The sequence below is a fragment of the Eucyclogobius newberryi genome, unplaced genomic scaffold, assembly GCF_026437365.1.
Source record: "Eucyclogobius newberryi isolate DKJ021-1_F unplaced genomic scaffold, fEucNew1.0.hap1 SCAF_3, whole genome shotgun sequence".
Classification (NCBI taxonomy): Eukaryota; Metazoa; Chordata; class Actinopteri; order Gobiiformes; family Gobiidae; genus Eucyclogobius; species Eucyclogobius newberryi.
This window is the reverse complement of record NW_027315945.1, coordinates 31,375,972-31,401,243: the sequence shown is the minus strand read 5'-3', so window position 1 is coordinate 31,401,243 and position 25,272 is coordinate 31,375,972. Positions and strand designations below refer to the sequence as shown.

Below are 25,272 nucleotides of genomic sequence, written 5' to 3'. Positions count from 1 at the left end.
TATTTTCTACAGTCACAAAAAAACAGACAATGGCCCCTGAGGACAGCAACCTCATTAAGTCTCATTTAAACGGTTTGACGCGTAACGATTCAGAACATTATTACTATGTATTTATTATTATTACGATGTATTTATCATTATTAGGTATTTATTATTATGTATTTATTATTATATATTTATTATTATTTATTTAATATTACTTAGTTAAGTTAACCCCCCCCTTTTTTTTTTTTTATTCATGCCTTGTTTATTTAATTTGCAGGAAATATTTTTGCTGTATCACAAAAATAGTTCCTGGTTGTGGATCTTGTTTTTATTCTCTGACAATAGAAATAAATCCTTTTCTGATTCTGTTTCTAAAATGAGCAACACAAATAAAGTCATCAAAGATTTACACTTGAGAAATAGCAATATCATCAGCCTAATATTCTGCAGAACAACACCATTTTGAGGTATATGAATATTTTCAATAGGTAAATTTAAGATATTTTTCTTCCAATTTTCCCCAACTCATGATTGTACAGCGCAGTATTTACGTTGATTTAATGTGAAAAGAATAATAAACGTGTAATAAAATAACTGCAGTTCAGCTGTTTAGCCACCAGTAGGCAGTTTTAACGAGTTTTTGCCCCGGGGCTCTGTGTATAAACCAGCACAGTCTCAACATCAGGAGTGTGAAAGTTTTCTGAGACATTAACATAACAGAGCTGGACAAGAGCGAGCAGGAGGAAACACCTGGATGTAAAGGTCATTAGAAGCTGAAGTTTGACCAGCAGCTGCTCTGAGCGTGAAAGAGGATAAACTTCACACCTCCAGGTGACGAAGCAATTAGTGTTTACAAGTTAATGACAAGACTCTGGTTTTACGGGGACAGTTTGGGTGAGGGAGGAATGACCTAAGGAGTAAACTCTACCAGAGGATAATAACAGACCTGTTTTGTTCTTTATTTGGGCGTTTAAACATCACAAAACTTTATATTTAGCAAGTTTAACATATATTTGTGGTGGACCATATCATTGACAAACAGGAATATGGCATTATTTTTTGGAGTATGCCAATAGTCAGACAATATTATCCAACAGAAAGCATTTAAGTATTAGACAAATTAATCACAAAAGTGCAGAAATATCACCTCACACTAGGCCTTTTCAACTCAAGGCTAGATCGGGCCCTCCAAATGATCTGATCCGGCCCTCCATCCAGCTTCCGAATATTTAAACGTATATTATCTCCTGTTAACTGGTTTAAATCTGGGTAAGTACTTGTTTAGACTTGGTTTAGTCCTGGTTCAGTCCTGGTTTGGTCTTGATTTAGACTTGGTTTGATTCCGAGTTAGGGGTTGGTTTCTAATCCTGGTTTAATTCTAGTTCAGTACTGGATTGTCATAAGTTTCTAAAGTCTTTTGCATTTTATTTTTCCACAAATGTCTAATATAGCAATATGTAGTTTGTTCTTATTATTGACACAGAGCTGTGGAAGTTGATTAGCCCTGCTTTACACCCTTATTTCAAAGTACACAGCAAAACATTTTCATTTTTATTTTAAACGAGCATTTTCGTAGCATGTTTTCCCTATAAACAATACACCCGATATTCTAATTTTGTAAATCTTCAAAACAACATTCACAATATTATCTGAATAACAGACCTTCCTTATTTATTCACTTTTATCTTATGCTTTTTGTTTTATTACAAAGGCCAGTTTCAGTTCATGTGTAAAATAATATATGTCATTATTCAGTTTCTTTGTTGTTGTGGTTTTTAGGGGAGTTAATAGAATAATAATAATAGAAGTAATAATAATAATAATAGCGATAATAGAAGTAATATTTACATGAAAATCGGATACATCTCATGAACTCGTGTCAATGTTATATTTTCCACTCTAATCTGTGCGATAGTTTTGCTTTAACTGCACGCAATATTAATTACGACACAATTTTTCTAGCTCTATTCAGCTTTGTACAATTATTCATTTGAAGAGATAACTATCATAACAACCAACTTACATTAGGGCGTCAATCAATCAATCAATCAGGGTAACGACGAGCTAATCGATTAATCACAACTAATCAATGACTGAGGCAATTGTCAACTAATTTACTTATCGACCGCTCGTTATCTACCGAACCCAGACCTCGAATCGGGCCGTGTGCTGAGGAGGCAGGTTTTTCATAACTCAGAGAAAGAATGATGTCACGGCGACACAGGAATAATCGGCTTTTCTTTTAAACAGAATTTAAAACATAAATTGCTGAATTAACTGGACTAAATAATAAGTCGTAATGATTCGAATTGAACTGCATTTCTTGTCATTTGCCTGATGTGATCTTGCATCTGCAGAACGGACCTCAGGAAGACGAAATAAACAACTAAACAACATGACGAATGACGAGAAAGTAAGTCACACGAGGATAATATCGGCCGCAGGAAGTGAGGCGCATTGTGAGGATGACGATGGAGGTCCGAGGTGGAAGCTGAGGGGGGGGTGGGACACAGGGACTGATCTTTGACCCACAACTGTCCTTTTCGGAGCTCACACTTCACTGCACCGCCACCACTGTCACTCACTCTACAATGTTTGTGTTTGCGCTGCGATAAAAACAGAAAACCCCCGAATCACGACAAGACCATCTCACCTAAAGTGCAACGCCACAAGAATTAGTCTGCACTTTTCAAAATCCGCATTTCACCATCTATTAAAACGGAATTCCCCCCCGCGTCCAATCTCATCTTTGAGCGATCACGTTGCCGAGCGATTATGACGCATACAATAAGCACAAACTGTTTTTAACGTTGCGAGAGAGACGGGAGATATGTGACGGGCAACTGTAACTGCAGCGGGACGGGGGGGGCGGGAAGGGCAAATCAATAACTCATCACAAGCTGTGAATCAGCGTCGTCCCACCGCCGTTTGTCACGCGCGCAAAACGTCCGCCCATTTAATCAAGCGCGCTACACTAAAGGACGCGCAACCGGTCGCCAATTTGTCAGTCCCGACGCAACAAAAAATGGGAAAGCTAATTAGCGAAATGAAAGAAGAAAGCAAGGGCGGCCAGGAAGGGGTTAGATTGGTTTATCACCGTTTGGACGCGGTCGCATACAAGATGAAGACATAGGTAATAATAATAATAATAATAACTTTTATTTATATAGCGCTTTTCAGTGACCCAAAGACGCTGAACATAATAAAAAAAAGGGGGGGTATTTACAGACAGGGGGGGACAACACGTACAATACACAGGTGGGATAGGTGGGATAAAAGCAGATGTCGAGGGCCGCACATCAAAACGGGACTTCAAAAAGGATATTAATCTAGCAGAAGAACAAGTTGTGGGCCCAAAATTTGGGAAAAATAAGAGTAAAAAAAAAGAATTGTACTTGTAATTTTAAGGAAGAGTAATTGTCTGGACATCACATCTCATTTGTATTTGAAGTTAATGTCATTTTAAGCAGAAATGATGAACAGAATCTGGTATTTTCAGAGGGAAAAAAACACAAATATGAGAAAAACCTAATCATATCTGAAGGAGTGGTGCAAGAAACACACATTTAAAAAGCTTTATGTTGACAATACAATCATTTATGTCAAAAGGACTTGATGAAATATGGCGTGTACGTGTGGACTTTGCAGGCACAGTTTAAAAACATGTTTTGATAATATATTCATATTATTTATGTTGCTGCTGCGTCATAGTTTATTATGTATTTTAAAGCATTTCCTGTGTTCGAAATAAACATTATCAAATAAAAAAAAAGATCTGTATGAAATGATTCGATCACATTTGATGAAAAGGAACCATCACTTTCACTCAAGTAAGAGAGCTGTAATATTACTTAAGTAGGAGTAACAGTGTCGGACATTTACCAGGATAAATAAACTGTTGTCAAAAAGTAACAGAGTACTATCTGCCTCTGAAGTAAACCAGGACTAAAGACTAAACCAGGACTAGAACAGGACCAAACTGGGGTAAAAGAACCAGGTCTAGAGGAAAATCAGCTTCAAGAACCAACAAGACACTGCCATCATGGAGTATTTATACCATTTATTTATTTTAAGTACACTGTTGATATGCGTGTTCAGTGTTACAGTCCATTCTCTTTTTGTGCAATACTCGAGCCTCAAACACAACCTTTACAAGCTCCTTTCAGCACATTTCTGATCTAATGCCATGTCATCGTGTGAATATTGTCACTGGGATCATCTAAGAGCGTGCAGTATGGCCCGGGCCCCTCTCGTGTGGAGCCTCGGTCTGAAAACAGCAGAGGCAGCACCGCGCCAACTCTCTTTAAACATAAGACAACCGGAGCCCCAGAATAAAATATGCAGCGCTAAATATTTGTGCGTGACAAGCAGACAATTAGTATAATGAACTACGTCAGTGTGGCACCAACAGAGCGCACCGTGAACTCACTTTCATTGTTATGCAGGTTCAGTAAGCGCAGAATCCACCTAATGAGCTTTTACAAATGAACGGAGCTCATTTATGTTAAACACAAGAACAAAAGGACGTATCGCTCAGGTGAATGATGATGGGAGGTCTTCGTGGATTTGATGGATGTCTTCAGACAGATTCAAATAAATAGACTGGTTCCCCCCCATTTTCCATCACGTTACGGGCTCCCATTTCAAATATACATTCCCAGTTGTTTATCCGCACACATTAAAGTGCCTCTTTGTGCACGTTACTGTAAATGTCACAGAATATCTCTTGTCTGAGGCTCTTCAAGTACCTGTCTGTGGGCCACAGGACCAGGGCCAGTGCCTCTCTTTTGGCATGCCTGTGCCAGGTATTTGTTCAAATTCCTCACACCCCATGGGGATAGGTATGTCCCCTCCCCCGGCGGCTCTTTACTGCTGTCTCTGTCCATCTTATGCATGCCCATTGCCCGCACATGTACCGCAGCCAAGCGACCCCACACCACCGACATACGGCACGCACACATTTTATTGGAACGACATGACTAAATCTTTACCAAGTTGTTCTGCCTCTTGAAACTGGCAAACCACAAGTGTGGGCTCCACGGCTGCAGCCAAAAACAACTTGTGGATAACACGCAACTGTAAGCTGTTTCTGATAACTTCTGAAAGGCCATTCATTCTGTGTCTGACTCTTGTGAGAGCCACTATTAAAACGTTTCTCTGACATGAAAATGTTGATTTAACCGCCGGCTCAACTGGATTATTAATTTCCTTCAGAATTCAAACAGCAAATCATTGTCAAAATGCCCTGCGGGGGGCGGCATGTGTTTAAAACGAGCTCGTATTGACATTGGGTCAGAGAAGAATAAAGTTATGGTCAGGCGTCACACAATGACACTAAAGGAGCTGTGCCAGCTGTCTTTGTCTGAACTTTACCGGCTCACATTTCAAATCAAGTCTGACACGATGATCCTTTAACATGTCTGAGAAGGATTCAGAACAAAATCACACGGCCTGAGCTAAAAGTACGAAGATCTGACTAAATCAACAACTTCATGATGATAACGTGAATAAGAAAGTGATGGATAATCAAGCTTAATTTAATGTATGATGCCGTTATCATCTTCACAGACAAACGTAATGTGTCAGACTCTGTTCTTCTGCTTTTTATACATCAGTTCTTTTTTAATGAAATGCCAGTGCGATTTAGCCAAAATATGATCCGGCAGCACCATTTAGGGTCAAACACGTGACTTTGACACGCATGAAAGTCCCATAAAACATGTGTCTTAAATTCAAACCATGTGAGAGTCGTCAAACAACCGAGAAAACAGACAAATACATGGAATAACAATAGCCAACAAAAAGTATGCACGGCAATTGCCAATGAATGTGCATAGTTTTTTCCTCCTCCAAATCCAGATTCAGTTCAGTGTCCACTTTATACACCTCCAGGTCCATTAGAGTTTCAGACATCTGCACTTCATGTTTCTAGAGTTAAACTATCGTATTTTCCGGACTATAAGTTGCACCTTTTTTCATAGTTTTGACTTGAGGTGTGACTTATACTCTAGAGCGACTTATATGTGATATTATTCATTATTTTCACACTGACAGCCACAAGAGGGCGCTCTAGGCTCTAAGCGACGCAGAAGAAGAATCTGCACTTCCTCTGGAGTTTGTGGAGTTGTTCAGAAGTGACACAGAGGAAGAAGAATTCAGTGGATTTAGTGATTTGGGGTAAAACTGATGCTTTGGTAAACTTGTTAGCATGTTCTTTATGCTATAGTTATCTGAATAACTGTTCATATGTTACGTTAACATACCAGACACTTACCACAGTTCTGTCTGTGCCTCATGTAGCTGAAGGTGTTAGCGTTAGCATACGTCATGTAGCTGAAGGTGTTAGCGTTAGCATACGTACACCTATTCACCATGTTCTCTCATCTGTTATTTTAAATTGCATTACAAGATGAAATGCCTGTTCTTGGTCTTGGATTTTATGAAATAATTTCCCCCCAAAAATGCAACTCCAGTGCAACTTATAGATATATATATATTCTTGTCTATTATGCATTTTTTGGCTGGTGCTACTTATACTCAGGTGCGACTTTTACTCCGGAAAATACGGTACTTTGTCTGCAGCAGGTTCATGCATAATAAGTCCCAGGGTGTGCAGAGGATGTTACTGCTCCTAAACCTAAATAATTGCAGTTACATTTGGGCCTTTACACATCACAAATCCCAATTACCTCTAATCACAGCTGCACTTTGAGGCAGAACGCGAGTTTGTGTCTTTGTTCATCAAAACCACAAACTGCGACAGCAACAAAGCTTTAGAAAATGTGTCTAAAGCCTCGTTTTCAAGCGTCGCCTCTCATCCAAGACGCCTTTGCAGTTCAATTCTTACGGTGACGCTGCCTTTTCCGGTCAAGTTGGTTCATCCGCTTCTCCGTGTTCTGTCTTTATCATCAGAAAAAAAGGCAGGATGAGCGGGAACTTGTCGGTCATTACCACACGTCAACACAAATCGTTTGACTCTCCAGTGCGTGGCTCCCTCTCTTTAACATCCCACCCCCTTCACTCACGCCTGCTGACCGTGGACTCAGACACAAGAGAGGCTGAAGCAGGACGGCACTGGGACAGCACTGGGACAGCACTGGGACAGCACTGGGACGACGCTGGGACGACACTGGGACGACACGACATCCCTGAGTTCGAACACAAAGAGACGTCGAAGTTAAAGACTTAAAAACGCCAGAACTTTACAAAATGGATAAAGACATTCGGCGTCTGAACGTGTCTTTTGGGATTGCGCTTGTTTGAGGTAAGAAGACGTTTATGTTTTTTACTTCTCCGGGACGACTAAAAATGCCCCAATTGCAACTCAATGTTAGATCAAAAATACTTGTTGGTTGTGGTTGAATTGACTTGATCTGAGAGGGAACTTAATTGGTCATGGCGTCTCGATCACATGAATTAAAACATTTGAATAATACACTCATTTAACAGTAAATCTGTAAATAATAAAAAAGGTTTGAATGTGTTTCCAAGCTTAATGGTTGACTAGTACTTGAATGAAACATGGTGAGAGAGTATTTGCAAATAAAGTTAATTATTGATGAAAGTAAGAATCGGTTTAACCTTTTTATACATTTTGATTTGATTTTGTTCTAAAAAAGGTATTTTCGTATTTGCTTTAGGCTTTGTAAACTCCACAAAATGATCATTTACAACTTTGATTAGTCACAATTAGTGGGTTAATTGCAGCTCTACATGTCTCGGTATTGCGTCTGTACTGGCTATTGTTAAAGTGGTGTAAAGTTGTTTATTTGTCCTTTGTGCCGTGTCAAATATATGTTTTTTAATGGATTAAACGACACTTCTTGACATAGGCCTACATCTTAAGCACAGAAGTCTACAGAGGACCTTTAAAATTCCTCTGTAACCTTTTTCCGGGACGCAGGACCCCAGTTGAGAATATGATGTAGTTGTTATTTGTGCCGTGCCAAATATATGGTGCAAGCGCAGTGCACCGCGGGGGTCTGTGCCGCCGGGCCACAGCCGGACTGAAGCGCTTGACCCGCAGCCTGAACCCGGGTCACCATGTGTCAAACTCTAGACTCCATACTTACACTTTGATGTGGCCCAGGATTAAGTGTCCAAAAAAAAAGAAAGACACATGGAGATTCTTTAAATCCCTTAAAACTGGTGTTAAAAAGATACTAAAATTACACTTTGATGACGTGGAATAACAAAATGCATTGGAATTTTATGTTCAAACTGCCCGTATTATATTATTAAGTGTCAAATACGAATAAATCTTCTTTTCAGCTCGTCAGATTCAACCTCAATGCACAAGTGAGCATGTTAATAAGTGTAGAATTCAATGATGAGTATTTATGTAGATTAAAAGTATCAGCAGCTCTGTATCGATACGTGAGTTGGCATAAGGTCATTCACGATGTATTGCTGTATTGATATTGAACTAGTTGAATTAAACCGGTTCAATATTTGATGCATCTATTATATTTGAAAGTCACATATTGTATGTTTGAAAAATCTGTATTTGTTTTTAACTTTTGGACTGGCTGAGATGGGAAAGAAAGTATTCATTTACTTTCTTATAAACATTTAATAATAATGTTTATATATTTTTTAATGAAATAAAAATATAAATAATAAAAAAAAATTATATTAATAATAATAATAATAGAAATAGTAATAATAATATTTTAACATTAAGGTTAAAGGACAAAGTAAACATTGTCTTTTAGTTTGCACATTTCAAAACAAAATGATTAGATGTATTTTTTCCAGTCTGCCTGGTTTTACATATAAGATAAGATCATCCTTTATTAGATCTGTTGATTAAAAACCAACCAAACTAATCAACAGAATAATTTAACGATCGATTCAGTTAATTGCACAGAACCATCTTGAAACGCATGAGCACGTGTCAAGTATCGTCGTTATTAAACTCTTACACAAGCCAGGGCTACTTTGCATTTTATGTTTTTCGTTTTGCTCTGTAATGTCATAATTCAGCACATGGTGTGATAATGTGATAATGGGTTGGAGGGTGTGGTGCGACATTCGGCAAACTGACAAGCCAGGAAACAAGCTCACAACACTGCGGCTGGTTCATGGCAAAAACTCTTAGTCCTGGTTTATTTATCTTGAATATTAACTCCGTATCATCGGAAATGTATCCCTTATGGTCAGTGCAATTTAAAACAGATTAGACTGTGTCATGGTTCAAATCGTGGCCTTTGAGGAAACGGAAAAATGCTGGTGGAAGTTCAAGTAGATTTATAGCTTTTAATTGAAGTCCGACTTTGAAAACGTAATGGTTCCTTCTAAACGAAGACAGTCTTACAACCTCCCCGAAAACATATAAAACATGGATAACTGTGCCAACCGGAGCAGGCTCCTGGCCAGACATAAACTAGCAGAGGTTTGCTGACATTTCATTTTCCCACATGTTTATATGACTTTATTTACTTTGTCTGCTGTCACCATTTGCAGCACTCGGAAAGCCAACTCGGTCTTAAATGATTGTTATCTTAAAACCTCTGTCAAACAAGCAACATCTACTGAAACCAAAATGATGCCAGACATGATGTGGTTAACGCTAATAATTTATTTTGTGTTTCCATCCGCCTCCCTCTCCTGTGACCTGCTCCCGCCGCCTCATCTCGATCTGCTAAAACCATCCAGTGCAGAAGGCCGCCGGCATTTCCCTAAACTGTGACGCCGCCTTCACCATGGACCTCTCCAGCTCCATACCACCGTCCACATACACCGTTTCCATCTCCCCGAACATGTCGGTGCCCTCCAGTCCCAGCCCGGCCTCCACAGCGCTGTTCTGCTCGCTCCTGTCCCTGCTGTCTCTGCTGGGAATCTTAGGAAACGTGTACACTCTGGGGCTGCTGCTGAGGCGCCGGAGGAGCAGGAGGAGGCGCAGACCTTCCATATGTTGCTTTGTGCGAGCTCCGTTATGGTGCGTGTCCAGCTCCACCTCCCCGACCTCGTCCCCTGTGTCCTCCTCCTCCTCCTCCACGTCCTCCCTGTTCCTGCAGGTGCTGAGTCTGGCCTGTGCAGACCTGCTGTACCTCTTCACTGCCCCCTTCATCGTGTATGACACCCTGGGGTCCGGCTGGGCCTTTGGGGAGCTGGGCTGTCGTCTGCTGCTGAGTTTGGACCTGCTCACGATGCACGCCTCCATCTTCACCCTCACAGCCATGAGTCTGGACCGGTACCGCGCTGTGGCCCATCCTCTGCACACCTCCTCCACAAACTCCTCTGGGCTGCTGCGCGTGGCTCTGGCCTGGGGCCTGGCCGTGGCCCTCAGTCTGCCCATGATGATCACGCTGCACCTGGAGGATGGGGGCGAGCAGCGGCGTCAGATGTGTGTGCCCGCGTGGGACGAGCAGAGCTCAAAGGCCTATCTCAGCGTACTGTTCTGCACCAGCATCCTGGGCCCGGGTCTTGCCATAGGTGCTCTGTACGCCACTCTGGGCCGGCTGTACTGGGTGTCCCAGACCAAACCAGTGTGGGCCAGTGGAAGCAACAGCGCCAGCACAACTCGAGCTCCTAAGCCCAAAGTCCTGCTCCTCATCCTGGGCATCGTCCTGGCCTTCTGGGCCTGCTTTCTGCCCTTCTGGGTGTGGCAGCTGCTGCCTCTGTACCAGCCCGACATGTTAAGAACTGTCCCAGAGGGAACTCAGGTAACAGTGAACCGCATCCTGACCAGTCTGACCTACGGGAACTCCTGTGTGAACCCGTTCTTCTACACTCTGCTCACCGGCAAACGCAGACGCAGCAGACAGACTCTGAACACAGTCAATACGCTCTGCCGCAAGAGCAGCCCGTCCCAGTGAGACTTAAGTCTATTAGACTGTTCAACTGAGCAATGAGAGCACTTTGTCAACTATAACAAGGAAACAATGTTTTGAGCAATGTATTTTAGAGTTAAAAGCCAAAGACAATTACTGTAAAATGTGTCACATCAAATGCTGTTTTTTAAGAGCCAGATTTACTTATAAAGATGCAATGATGTACTTGTTTTTGTTATTAGGCATCTGTTGCACAATTTATTATTAATTTAAACTAAAAGGAATCCATAGTTTATTTACTTCTACACATATATGAAAAACAAGATATTTAGTATAATTATGAAATAGGTTATTTTATGCAGAGCATGTGAATACACCACCAGTAAAAGCTGGTGCACTTCTTTCTGTTTCTATATATTTACAGTGTTTTGGGGATTTCTTTTTGCATGATCTTTGTCTATAAAATACTATATTACAGAAAGTAGGTGTACAATGTTTTATGAAGATGGAATCTGTTCACAAATATGCAAAATAAAGGGCAGTTATATGAAACTTCTCCTAATGTGTAATAAGATGTCGATGTTTTCTCAGCTGAGCAAAGTTATATTATTATTATTGTATTTTATTGGATTATAACAGCTCCATTAAGGTGACGCCTGGTGTGAGATTGCTGGAGAGTTGGGATTGAATCGCGAGTTTAATCTCTGTTTTACAACCGAAGACACTGTTTACATTTTGTGAATACATCATATATTTTTGTGGGACAGTTTGGGTCAGAGACTGTTCGTGGTCGGATCAGTTTCGAGAGCCAGCGTCGCTCGCTTTTAGTCGAGTAGCCACAGATGTCAGCCTTGAGATGCCGACGCAAAACACACAGATGCTCCAAGCGTCTTATACGTCTGTGCTTTGTGAGATGTATATTTCCTTTTCATGTTTGTGCCGATACAAAGGCTCTTGGGTCTCACTGTCCCGGCCTCTTCTGTGACGCACACCAGCAAATGTTGTTGTTTGACAGCCAAGTGCAAACGGTATAAACCCAAGGACAAAAGAATGGTGTCAAGCGAGTGTCGTGAACAGCTCGATATCATCTCTCACTGAATGTGTGCTTTTACTTATAATAGAAAAGTACTCGTAACATTTGAGAAGAGAAACTGGCTGGGCACATCTCAGTTTGTTTAATAAATCTTATGTTTCACAAAAATCCAGTAGAATTGATTAATTGTTTGTGCTGGCGCTGCTCAGGACGCATCAGACATCAAACATCTGGACGAATTTAAAAATATATACATTTCCAGTACTAGTAGCACCTTATTATACATACGTTTGGTACCACAGTCTGACCTTTAACAGTCAACACTCAACCCACTCATAATACTTCAAAAATCCTTATTCTACTCTCCACTTATCAGTCAAACGCTGTAGATAATCATGACCATGATCCAGGATAAAATGCAAATGAATGTAGTTTGTAAAAGGATCCACTCTTTAAAAATGGACATTAAAGGTGGAGTGGACATTTTCTGTAAAGTCACTCAGTGGTGTTGGTTACACGTCTCAGCGTGTTATTGCATTATTTCTCAAGTATCCAGGAGGGCAATGCAAACACATTACAGCCCGTTAAACAGTGGGAGCTCCCTATGGTCGGCAGTCACTTCCAACAGCAGGTCTGACTGTGGCCTCTGCGGTAATTACACTCCAATTAAAGTCACTAGGAAAACACGTGTAACAATCTGCTTTTTTTTGGTTGCATATTAACTCTTTTTTGTAAGTGTTCTACCTTCCTCTTTATCTCCTGCTTCAATAAAAGAAGGAAGTGAAAGCAGAAGTCAAATAAAAATCTTTAAACGCTCACATTCGGTCTCATGTGTCCTTCATAAATATTCAGTTTCCCTCGTTTTGGGCCATAACGGTTGCATATTATTGATTACCGTATTTTCCGAACTATAAGTCGCACCAGCCAAAAAATGCATAATAGAGAAGAAAAAAAGATATATAAGTCGCACTGGAGTATGAAATGCAGTTGCAAGTGTGAAAATAACAAATAATATCACATATAAGTCACTCCGGAGTACAAGTATATGTATATAAGTATAAATACAAGTATAAGTCGTACCCCGGCCAAAACTATGAAAAAAAAAGTGCGTCATATACTCCGGAAAATACGGTAAACATCGAGGGAAAGTCAAAACGAATCCCTGATGAAAGTGTGGCTCTCATTCCGCCCCTGCATCTGCGCCTCCGTCCTGCCAAAGCGTGAGAGCGTGTGTCAGCGGGAGACGAGGGCACGCCGGCCCAAACGCCATCACCCACGAGCTGTGCGCCATGTGTTTTCATTTACCTGGGACTGAGAACATTCCCACTGCAGTTATTATCCGGCAGCCCGCGCAGTCGCACCGCGGGGGGCGCTGCTTCCCGCCCGCCTTAATGCAAAACCCATCCAGACGCTCTCCCTTTACATTTGTGCACTTTAGAGTATTTGTGTGAGCAGAGAGTTGACTTTGCGTGCGTCTGAAAATGCGATCCCTCGGTGGGTTTTTTGGACCCGCCGAGCCATTCCACAGTGGCAGAAGACGGAGCGAGTGGCGCTTTGTGTAAAGATGAAACCGGTCCAAAAGCGACACTTAGCAGCAGTGGGCTTATTAAAAGGCAGGAGCCCGGGCTCCATTTTCACCATTTGGGGGGAGGTTTCAGGTGTCTGCGTATCTGAGGATTCAATATGAAACGGGTTAGTCGGGTTTTCGGGCGGATGATTGAGCGTTTCATAAACTTCAAAGGCTTTTGGTTCTTACTTTACGAGCCCGTCTGTAAACGCAGCTTTGTCTTTGGTTTTACTGCGAAGTCTGATTATTCCTCTACATCAAGAGTGCTCCAAGTTTTTACATCGACAAAGAAAAGATAGGGATTTGTCTAGTGTCGCCAGATCTCAAATCAGGAGTAAAACTAGACTGTTACGGGTCTAAATTAGGGCTAAACCAGGTTTGAAGTAGGAATACACTGTGATTTAACATAAGAAAGAGCAATAATGGGAATAAAATGTGTCTAAATCAGGGCTAAACCAGGTCTAAAGTAATAATGCGGTGTGATTTAACATCAGAAAGAGTAAAAATGTGAATAAAATGTGTCTAAATTAGGGCTAAACCAGGTTTAAAGTAGGAATACACTGTGATTTAACATAAGAAAGAGCAATAATGGGAATAAAATGTGTCTAAATCAGGGCTAAACCAGGTCTAAAGTAGGAATACACTGTGATTTAACATAAGAAAGAGCAATAATGTGAATAAAATGTGTCTAAATTAGGGTAAACCTGGTTTAAAGTAGGAATGCACTGTGATTTAACATAAGAAAGAGTAATAATCTAAATGATATGTGTCTGAAATAGGGCTAAACCTGGTTTAAAGTAGGAATGCACTGTGATTTAACATAAGAAAGAGTAATAATCTAAATGAAATGTGTCTGAAATAGGGCTAAACCAGGTCTATAGTAGGAATGTACTGGGATTTAACTTAATAAAGAGGAACAATGTAAATAAAATGTGTGTAAATGAAGTGCACTGCGGTAACAGGGAAAACAATAGCACAAATATGTTGGTTTTGTCCGTTGTACCTGAGGAATTCATAAATGCAGCACGTGTCCATTTCCTGGAACCGGCGAGTGTCTTTCCATCTGCGCGCCCCTCTCGCCCCTCCTGCCCGGCCCTCACACTGACCAGTGGGCGAGGCTGGCGCAGGTGCCCCTCCCCTGGGCAGCCCGCTCAGGAAAGCACCCTGCCGCTAAGGCGAGACGAGGCCGCGGCCCGGGCCAGGATCCCGCTGTGCGCTGCGCAAAGAGGCTCCCGTTCTCCACCAGAAAAGATTCCCTCAGTCTTCAACTCAGTCATGTACATCTGTTTTCCCTCTACGCGCTCGAGCTGCAGCTCCAGCGCGGCCACTTTTAGAGACCGACGCAGAGATAAAGAAGATCAGTTTGTTTCTGCAACTAGACTTCGAATCAGAGTAAGAATTACTTGTCTCCTTTAGTGTCTCCTTTAGTGTCTCATTTCGGTTCTCCTTTAGGTTCTCGTTTAGTGTCTTCTTTAGTGTCTTCTTTAGCTTCTCCTTTAGGTTCTCGTTCAAGTGTCTCCTTTAGTGTCTCCTTTAGGTTCTCGTTTAGTGTCTCCTTTAGGTTCTCGTTCAGTGTCTCCTTTAGTGTCTCCTTTAGGTTCTCGTTTAGTGTCTCCTTTAGTTTCTCCTTTAGTGTCTCCTTTAGGTTCTCCTTTAGTGTCTCCTTTAGTGTCTCCTTTAGGTTCTCCTTTAGTGTCTCCTTTAGGTTCTCCTTTAGTGTCTCCTTTAGTGTCTGCGTCCGTATTATAACAATTTTCAACACAAAATAAAGCAGATTTCTTTCATTTTCATCTCATACTACACCTGGCAGTTCACTCGTTCTTCTCGAACGAGTATCCAGCTTAGATACAGGCAAAGTCAAAGACTCAAGTCAAAGACCCAAGTCAAAGACCCAAGTCCAAGTCCTCTGCTTTGAGTTCCAAGTGCCAAATGACTGAATACAGCGTATTTGTGCAATTTATATGATTAATGTGGATGGATCTGGTCACAAATAAAAAAGGAGAGGTGATGGACTGTAAAATGATACACTGACATTTAACTATCAACTGTGAAGAAAAGCATGTCCAAGTCCCAAGTCCTAAGTCCCATTTTCCTCAAGTCATCAAAATAGTAAGTCAAGCCTGCCTTGAGTCCAAGTCCGGACCTGTAAGTGCACAGTTCTGGTGACTAGTTTAAGTGTTTATTACCATTAGACAGACATTGCAAATTGAATATCGTTGTGTAAATAAGGCAAACAAATCGAGTATTCAGTTGAGTCAGTATCGCTCGCCCTTGTGTCTGGGGGATTATCATTTATTGACAATCCTTGACTAGACATTTCAAGCTTTAGACTTCAGAGACCTAAACCTCGCCGCGCTCAGGTTCACGCCCGTCACACACGTCCTCAACACGGCTCTATCAAAACTGCTTGTAATTGCTGGTTCGTCTGCAAACTGTGAAGCTCACGGCTCACAGTGTCTCTTTGTTCGGGGCGCGGCGGCTCTGGAAGGGGGCGCTCTCCCGTCCATCGCGTCCGCCGAGCTCGCACCCCAGTGTCAGCCACCGGGTCGGGCCACTGCACAGCGGCAGCCGGGCCCCGGGGCCGGAGGTTACACCATCCGACACGCACATTACGGCTCACACTCAGGCTCTGACTACAGACCGCAGTAAACATGGCATGTCTCACCCGGGCTCGCTTTCCCTCGCCAGCCGCACGACTCCGCTCGCCAACAGACATCCCTGTCAGCTCGGGCGTCAGAACCGCCGACCTCTGACCTTCTGACACATTCTGGGTCCTGTGAATGTACAGGAGACGTATGATCGCTACGGCAATCACAGCGTGTGGTGGTGGAGTTTGTGAGTAATACGTAATACACATATTTTGTATCACTGCAGTATTCTAAATGTATTTTTCACTTCATCAATTAGTGAAGACAAGGTTTTCTGAACATTAGCTGGAAGATGTTTGTTAAAAATATAATAAAAATCAGATAATAATCTAGAAACTCACGTATCAATATCCTGGAGTATTAAAATAATTAAATTACATAAACAGGACAAAAAGACCATATGGTAACATAAATATCCTCTAATCATTTGTGCTGAAAATAACAGTCTGTTGTAAAAAAGAGTGTTTGTTATCAATGTGGTATGAATCTATATCGGGCAATTATTTGGTATCGAAATCGAGTTTGAAATTGCAGTATCGAGATCGAACACTGGCAAGAAGTTCACAAAAAGAGGAAGGAAGTAAAGAGTGAGTAAGCGCCATCTGCTGGTTACACAGGGCACATGGGAGTAAAAAATACATTTTAGAGTCTTAAAAAATAAAAAAACTCGTTCTAATCAAATTAGATGAAAATAAAATAACTATGCCATTGCCTATTTTACTTGTGTAAGATCTTTGTTAGTAAAATAAATATCATATAGAAGTTAAAAATAATATAAAGTACTTCACAAACGAGTAGAGTAGAAGTTCACATAACTCATTATTACACACGTCTGAGCGGCACATTTAAAATAAATTACAGGTCCATCTCCCGTTTGTCTCAAAAACATTTTATGGCTTTACCTGGAATGTTCCACGTGCCACAGTTTGGTATAAACGCCTTTTTATGTATTTATTCATTCAATTACAGCGTTTATATTGCATTTTGTGAAGTGATCTGCCCGTCTCAGGGGGAAGTTTCCTGCAGTTCTGTGGAACATTCCAGGCAAAAGAAAAAAATATATAATACAAACCCTATTGCTTTTCATCAAGGCTTCTCTTTTTAAAATGTCTTATTTGTTGTTTGTGTGGTTGTATATATATTTTTGAATTAACACTGTCTGCAAAATGTAATCCAACAAATCTAATAAAGTGTTGATTGAAGTTGAAATCAAGCTTTTGGCCCCTCCCCCTAAACACATACATATCTTTGAGTGTTTGTGTGTGAATGTGTGTGTACAGTATGTGTGTACAGTATGTATATGTACAGTATGTGTGTGTACAGTATGTGTGTACAGTATGTATATGTACAGTATGTGTGTGTACAGTATGTGTGTACAGTATGTGTGTACAGTATGTGTGTACAGTATGTATGTGTACAGTATGTGTGTGTACAGTATGTATGTGTACAGTATGTGTGTACAGTATGTGTGTGTACAGTATGTGTGTGTACAGTATTTGTGTGTGTACAGTATGTGTGTACAGTATTTGTGTGTACAGTATGTGTGTGTACAGTATGTGTGTGGACAGTATGTGTGTGTACAGTATGTGTGTGTACAGTATTTGTGTGTGTACAGTATGTGTGTGTACAGTATGTGTGTACAGTATTTGTGTACAGTATGTGTGTGTCCAGTATGTGTGTACAGTATGTATGTGTACAGTATGTGTGTACAGTATGTGTGTGTACAGTATGTGTGTACAGTATGTGTGTGTACAGTATTTGTGTGTACCGTAGTATGTGTGTGTACAGTATGTGTGTGTACAGTAGTATGTGTGTGTAAAGTATGTGTGTGTACAGTATGTGTGTACAGTATTTGTGTGTGGACAGTATGTGTGTGTACAGTATGTGTGTACAGTATTTGTGTGTGTACAGTATGTGTGTGTACAGTATGTGTGTACAGTATGTATGTGTACAGTATGTGTGTACAGTATGTGTGTGTACAGTATGTGTGTACAGTATGTGTGTGTACAGTATGTGTGTGTACAGTAGTATGTGTGTGTAAAGTATGTGTGTGTACAGTATGTGTGTGTACAGTATGTGTGTACAGTATTTGTGTGTGTACAGTATGTGTGTGTACAGTATGTGTGTGTACAGTATGTGTGTGTACAGTATTTGTGTGTACAGTAGTATGTGTGTGTAAAGTATGTGTGTGTACAGTATGTGTGTACAATATTTGTGTGTACAGTATGTGTGTGTACAGTATGTGTGTACAGTATTTGTGTGTACAGTATGTGTGTGTACAGTATGTGTGTACAGTATTTGTGTGTGGACAGTATGTGTGTGTAAAGTATGTGTGTGTACAGTATGTGTGTACAGTATTTGTGTGTACAGTATGTGTGTGTACAGTAGTATGTGTGTGTAAAGTATGTGTGTGTACAGTATGTGTGTGTACAGTATGTGTGTACAGTATTTGTGTGTGGACAGTATGTGTGTGTACAGTATGTGTGTACAGTATTTGTGTGTACAGTATGTGTGTGTACAGTATGTGTGTACAGTATTTGTGTGTGGACAGTATGTGTGTGTACAGTATGTGTGTACAGTATTTGTGTGTACAGTATGTGTGTGTACAGTATGTGTGTACAGTATGTGTGGACAGTATGTGTGTGTACAGTATGTGTGTGTACAGTATGTGTGTACAGTATTTGTGTGTACAGTATGTGTGTGTACAGTATGTGTGTGTACAGTATTTGTGTGTGTACAGTATGTGTGTACAGTATTTGTGTGTACAGTATGTGTGTGTACAGTATGTGTGTGGACAGTATGTGTGTGTACAGTATGTGTGTGTACAGTATTTGTGTGTGTACAGTATGTGTGTGTACAGTATGTGTGTACAGTATTTGTGTACAGTATGTGTGTGTCCAGTATGTGTGTACAGTATGTATGTGTACAGTATGTGTGTGTACAGTATGTATGTGTACAGTATGTGTGTACAGTATGTGTGTGTACAGTATGTGTGTACAGTATGTGTGTACAGTATGTGTGTGTACAGTATTTGTGTGTACCGTAGTATGTGTGTGTACAGTATGTGTGTGTACAGTAGTATGTGTGTGTAAAGTATGTGTGTGTACAGTATGTGTGTACAGTATTTGTGTGTGGACAGTATGTGTGTGTACAGTATGTGTGTACAGTATTTGTGTGTGTACAGTATGTGTGTACAGTATGTATGTGTACAGTATGTGTGTACAGTATGTGTGTGTACAGTATGTGTGTACAGTATGTGTGTACAGTATGTGTGTGTACAGTATTTGTGTGTACAGTAGTATGTGTGTGTAAAGTATGTGTGTGTACAGTATGTGTGTGTACAGTATGTGTGTACAGTATTTGTGTGTGTACAGTATGTGTGTGTACAGTATGTGTGTGGACAGTATGTGTGTGTACAGTATGTGTGTGTACAGTATGTGTGTGTACAGTATTTGTGTGTACAGTAGTATGTGTGTGTAAAGTATGTGTGTGTACAGTATGTGTGTACAATATTTGTGTGTACAGTATGTGTGTGTACAGTATGTGTGTACAGTATTTGTGTGTACAGTATGTGTGTGTACAGTATGTGTGTACAGTATTTGTGTGTGGACAGTATGTGTGTGTAAAGTATGTGTGTGTACAGTATGTGTGTACAGTATTTGTGTGTACAGTATGTGTGTGTACAGTAGTATGTGTGTGTAAAGTATGTGTGTGTACAGTATGTGTGTGTACAGTATGTGTGTACAGTATTTGTGTGTGGACAGTATGTGTGTGTACAGTATGTGTGTACAGTATTTGTGTGTACAGTATGTGTGTGTACAGTATGTGTGTACAGTATTTGTGTGTGGACAGTATGTGTGTGTACAGTATGTGTGTACAGTATTTGTGTGTACAGTATGTGTGTGTACAGTATGTGTGTACAGTATGTGTGTGTACAGTATGTGTGTGTACAGTATGTGTGTGTCAAAAACATTTTATGGCTTTACCTGGAATGTTCCACGTGCCACAGTTTGGTATAAACGCCTTTTTATGTATTTATTCATTCAATTACAGCGTTTATATTGCATTTTGTGAAGTGATCTGCCCGTCTCAGGGGGAAGTTTCCTGCAGTTCTGTGGAACATTCCAGGCAAAAGAAAAAAATATATAATACAAACCCTATTGCTTTTCATCAAGGCTTCTCTTTTTAAAATGTCTTATTTGTTGTTTGTGTGGTTGTATATATATTTTTGAATTAACACTGTCTGCAAAATGTAATCCAACAAATCTAATAAAGTGTTGATTGAAGTTGAAATCAAGCTTTTGGCCCCTCCCCCTAAACACATACATATCTTTGAGTGTTTGTGTGTGAATGTGTGTGTACAGTATGTGTGTACAGTATGTATATGTACAGTATGTGTGTGTACAGTATGTGTGTACAGTATGTATATGTACAGTATGTGTGTGTACAGTATGTGTGTACAGTATGTGTGTACAGTATGTGTGTACAGTATGTATGTGTACAGTATGTGTGTGTACAGTATGTATGTGTACAGTATGTGTGTACAGTATGTGTGTGTACAGTATGTGTGTGTACAGTATTTGTGTGTGTACAGTATGTGTGTACAGTATTTGTGTGTACAGTATGTGTGTGTACAGTATGTGTGTGGACAGTATGTGTGTGTACAGTATGTGTGTGTACAGTATTTGTGTGTGTACAGTATGTGTGTGTACAGTATGTGTGTACAGTATTTGTGTACAGTATGTGTGTGTCCAGTATGTGTGTACAGTATGTATGTGTACAGTATGTGTGTACAGTATGTGTGTGTACAGTATGTGTGTACAGTATGTGTGTGTACAGTATTTGTGTGTACCGTAGTATGTGTGTGTACAGTATGTGTGTGTACAGTAGTATGTGTGTGTAAAGTATGTGTGTGTACAGTATGTGTGTACAGTATTTGTGTGTGGACAGTATGTGTGTGTACAGTATGTGTGTACAGTATTTGTGTGTGTACAGTATGTGTGTGTACAGTATGTGTGTACAGTATGTATGTGTACAGTATGTGTGTACAGTATGTGTGTGTACAGTATGTGTGTACAGTATGTGTGTGTACAGTATGTGTGTGTACAGTAGTATGTGTGTGTAAAGTATGTGTGTGTACAGTATGTGTGTGTACAGTATGTGTGTACAGTATTTGTGTGTGTACAGTATGTGTGTGTACAGTATGTGTGTGTACAGTATGTGTGTGTACAGTATTTGTGTGTACAGTAGTATGTGTGTGTAAAGTATGTGTGTGTACAGTATGTGTGTACAATATTTGTGTGTACAGTATGTGTGTGTACAGTATGTGTGTACAGTATTTGTGTGTACAGTATGTGTGTGTACAGTATGTGTGTACAGTATTTGTGTGTGGACAGTATGTGTGTGTAAAGTATGTGTGTGTACAGTATGTGTGTACAGTATTTGTGTGTACAGTATGTGTGTGTACAGTAGTATGTGTGTGTAAAGTATGTGTGTGTACAGTATGTGTGTGTACAGTATGTGTGTACAGTATTTGTGTGTGGACAGTATGTGTGTGTACAGTATGTGTGTACAGTATTTGTGTGTACAGTATGTGTGTGTACAGTATGTGTGTACAGTATTTGTGTGTGGACAGTATGTGTGTGTACAGTATGTGTGTACAGTATTTGTGTGTACAGTATGTGTGTGTACAGTATGTGTGTACAGTATGTGTGGACAGTATGTGTGTGTACAGTATGTGTGTGTACAGTATGTGTGTACAGTATTTGTGTGTACAGTATGTGTGTGTACAGTATGTGTGTGTACAGTATTTGTGTGTGTACAGTATGTGTGTACAGTATTTGTGTGTACAGTATGTGTGTGTACAGTATGTGTGTGGACAGTATGTGTGTGTACAGTATGTGTGTGTACAGTATTTGTGTGTGTACAGTATGTGTGTGTACAGTATGTGTGTACAGTATTTGTGTACAGTATGTGTGTGTCCAGTATGTGTGTACAGTATGTATGTGTACAGTATGTGTGTGTACAGTATGTATGTGTACAGTATGTGTGTACAGTATGTGTGTGTACAGTATGTGTGTACAGTATGTGTGTACAGTATGTGTGTGTACAGTATTTGTGTGTACCGTAGTATGTGTGTGTACAGTATGTGTGTGTACAGTAGTATGTGTGTGTAAAGTATGTGTGTGTACAGTATGTGTGTACAGTATTTGTGTGTGGACAGTATGTGTGTGTACAGTATGTGTGTACAGTATTTGTGTGTGTACAGTATGTGTGTACAGTATGTATGTGTACAGTATGTGTGTACAGTATGTGTGTGTACAGTATGTGTGTACAGTATGTGTGTACAGTATGTGTGTGTACAGTATTTGTGTGTACAGTAGTATGTGTGTGTAAAGTATGTGTGTGTACAGTATGTGTGTGTACAGTATGTGTGTACAGTATTTGTGTGTGTACAGTATGTGTGTGTACAGTATGTGTGTGTACAGTATGTGTGTGTACAGTATTTGTGTGTACAGTAGTATGTGTGTGTAAAGTATGTGTGTGTACAGTATGTGTGTACAATATTTGTGTGTACAGTATGTGTGTGTACAGTATGTGTGTACAGTATTTGTGTGTACAGTATGTGTGTGTACAGTATGTGTGTACAGTATTTGTGTGTGGACAGTATGTGTGTGTAAAGTATGTGTGTGTACAGTATGTGTGTACAGTATTTGTGTGTACAGTATGTGTGTGTACAGTAGTATGTGTGTGTAAAGTATGTGTGTGTACAGTATGTGTGTGTACAGTATGTGTGTACAGTATTTGTGTGTGGACAGTATGTGTGTGTACAGTATGTGTGTACAGTATTTGTGTGTACAGTATGTGTGTGTACAGTATGTGTGTACAGTATTTGTGTGTGGACAGTATGTGTGTGTACAGTATGTGTGTACAGTATTTGTGTGTACAGTATGTGTGTGTACAGTATGTGTGTACAGTATTTGTGTGTGGACAGTATGTGTGTGTACAGTATGTGTGTGTACAGTATGTGTGTACAGTATTTGTGTGTACAGTATGTGTGTGTACAGTATGTGTGTACAGTATTTGTGTGTGGACAGTATGTGTGTGTACAGTATGTGTGTACAGTATTTGTGTGTGTACAGTATGTGTGTGTACAGTATGTGTGTGGACAGTATGTGTGTGTACAGTATGTGTGTGTACAGTATGTGTGTGTACAGTATTTGTGTGTACAGTAGTATGTGTGTGTAAAGTATGTGTGTGTACAGTATGTGTGTACAATATTTGTGTGTACAGTATGTGTGTGTACAGTATGTGTGTACAGTATTTGTGTGTACAGTATGTGTGTGTACAGTATGTGTGTACAGTATTTGTGTGTGGACAGTATGTGTGTGTAAAGTATGTGTGTACAGTATTTGTGTGTACAGTATGTGTGTGTACAGTAGTATGTGTGTGTAAAGTATGTGTGTGTACAGTATGTGTGTGTACAGTATGTGTGTACAGTATTTGTGTGTGGACAGTATGTGTGTGTACAGTATGTGTGTACAGTATTTGTGTGTACAGTATGTGTGTGTACAGTATTTGTGTGTACCGTAGTATGTGTGTGTACAGTATGTGTGTGTACAGTAGTATGTGTGTGTAAAGTATGTGTGTGTACAGTATGTGTGTACAGTATTTGTGTGTGGACAGTATGTGTGTGTACAGTATGTGTGTACAGTATTTGTGTGTGTACAGTATGTGTGTGTACAGTATGTGTGTACAGTATGTGTGTGTACAGTATTTGTGTGTACAGTAGTATGTGTGTGTAAAGTATGTGTGTGTACAGTATGTGTGTGTACAGTATGTGTGTACAGTATTTGTGTGTGTACAGTATGTGTGTGGACAGTATGTGTGTGTACAGTATGTGTGTGTACAGTATGTGTGTGTACAGTATTTGTGTGTACAGTAGTATGTGTGTGTAAAGTATGTGTGTGTACAGTATGTGTGTACAATATTTGTGTGTACAGTATGTGTGTGTACAGTATGTGTGTACAGTATTTGTGTGTACAGTATGTGTGTGTACAGTATGTGTGTACAGTATTTGTGTGTGGACAGTATGTGTGTGTAAAGTATGTGTGTGTACAGTATGTGTGTACAGTATTTGTGTGTACAGTATGTGTGTGTACAGTAGTATGTGTGTGTAAAGTATGTGTGTGTACAGTATGTGTGTACAGTATTTGTGTGTACAGTATGTGTGTGTACAGTAGTATGTGTGTGTAAAGTATGTGTGTGTACAGTATGTGTGTGTACAGTATGTGTGTACAGTATTTGTGTGTGGACAGTATGTGTGTGTACAGTATGTGTGTACAGTATTTGTGTGTGGACAGTATGTGTGTGTACAGTATGTGTGTGTACAGTATGTGTGTACAGTATTTGTGTGTACAGTATGTGTGTACAGTATTTGTGTGTGGACAGTATGTGTGTGTACAGTATGTGTGTGTACAGTATGTGTGTACAGTATTTGTGTGTACAGTATGTGTGTGTACAGTATGTGTGTACAGTATTTGTGTGTGGACAGTATGTGTGTGTACAGTATGTGTGTGTACAGTATGTGTGTACAGTATTTGTGTGTGGACAGTATGTGTGTGTACAGTATGTGTGTGTACAGTATGTGTGTGTACAGTAGTATGTGTGTGTAAAGTATGTGTGTGTACAGTATGTGTGTGTACAGTATGTGTGTGTACAGTATTTGTGTGTACAGTATTATGTGTGTGTACAGTATTTGCGTGTGGACAGTATGTGTGTGTACAGTATTTGTGTGTACAGTATTATGTGTGTGTACAGTATTTGCGTGTGGACAGTATGTGTGTGTACAGTATTTGTGTGTACAGTAGTATGTGTGTGTACAGTATGTGTGTGTACAGTATGTGTGTGTACAGTATGTGTGTACAGTATTTGTGTGTGTACAGTATGTGTGTGTACAGTATTTGTGTGTACAGTATTTGTGTGTACAGTATGTGTGTACAGTATGTGTGTGTACAGTATTTGTGTGTACCGTAGTATGTGTGTGTACAGTATGTGTGTGTACAGTAGTATGTGTGTGTACAGTATTTGTGTGTACAGTATTTGTGTGTACCGTAGTATGTGTGTGTACAGTATGTGTGTGTACAGTAGTATGTGTGTGTACAGTATTTGTGTGTACAGTATTTGTGTGTACAGTATGTGTGTGTCCAGTATTCTCTCACATGATCAGTGACTGGAGCTGCTGGACTGAAGCGGCCCTCCACC

General features: G+C 40.2%; 1 protein-coding gene across 1 annotated transcript; it reads left to right on the top strand.

Annotated features, from left to right (window-relative positions):
• Nucleotides 1-9,578: 9,578 nt before the first annotated feature.
• Nucleotides 9,579-11,294, top strand: uts2r3 (urotensin-2 receptor 3). Its single transcript, XM_072460579.1, has one exon. The coding sequence runs from the start codon at nt 9,690-9,692 to the stop codon at nt 10,803-10,805; it is 1,116 nt and encodes a 371-aa protein (XP_072316680.1). The 5' UTR covers nt 9,579-9,689; the 3' UTR covers nt 10,806-11,294.
• Nucleotides 11,295-25,272: the final 13,978 nt, after the last annotated feature.

Coding starts and splice junctions, on each gene's coding strand:
- uts2r3 (XM_072460579.1), top strand. CDS start 9,690: ATGGACCTCTCCAGCTCCATACCACCGTCCACATACACCGTTTCCATC.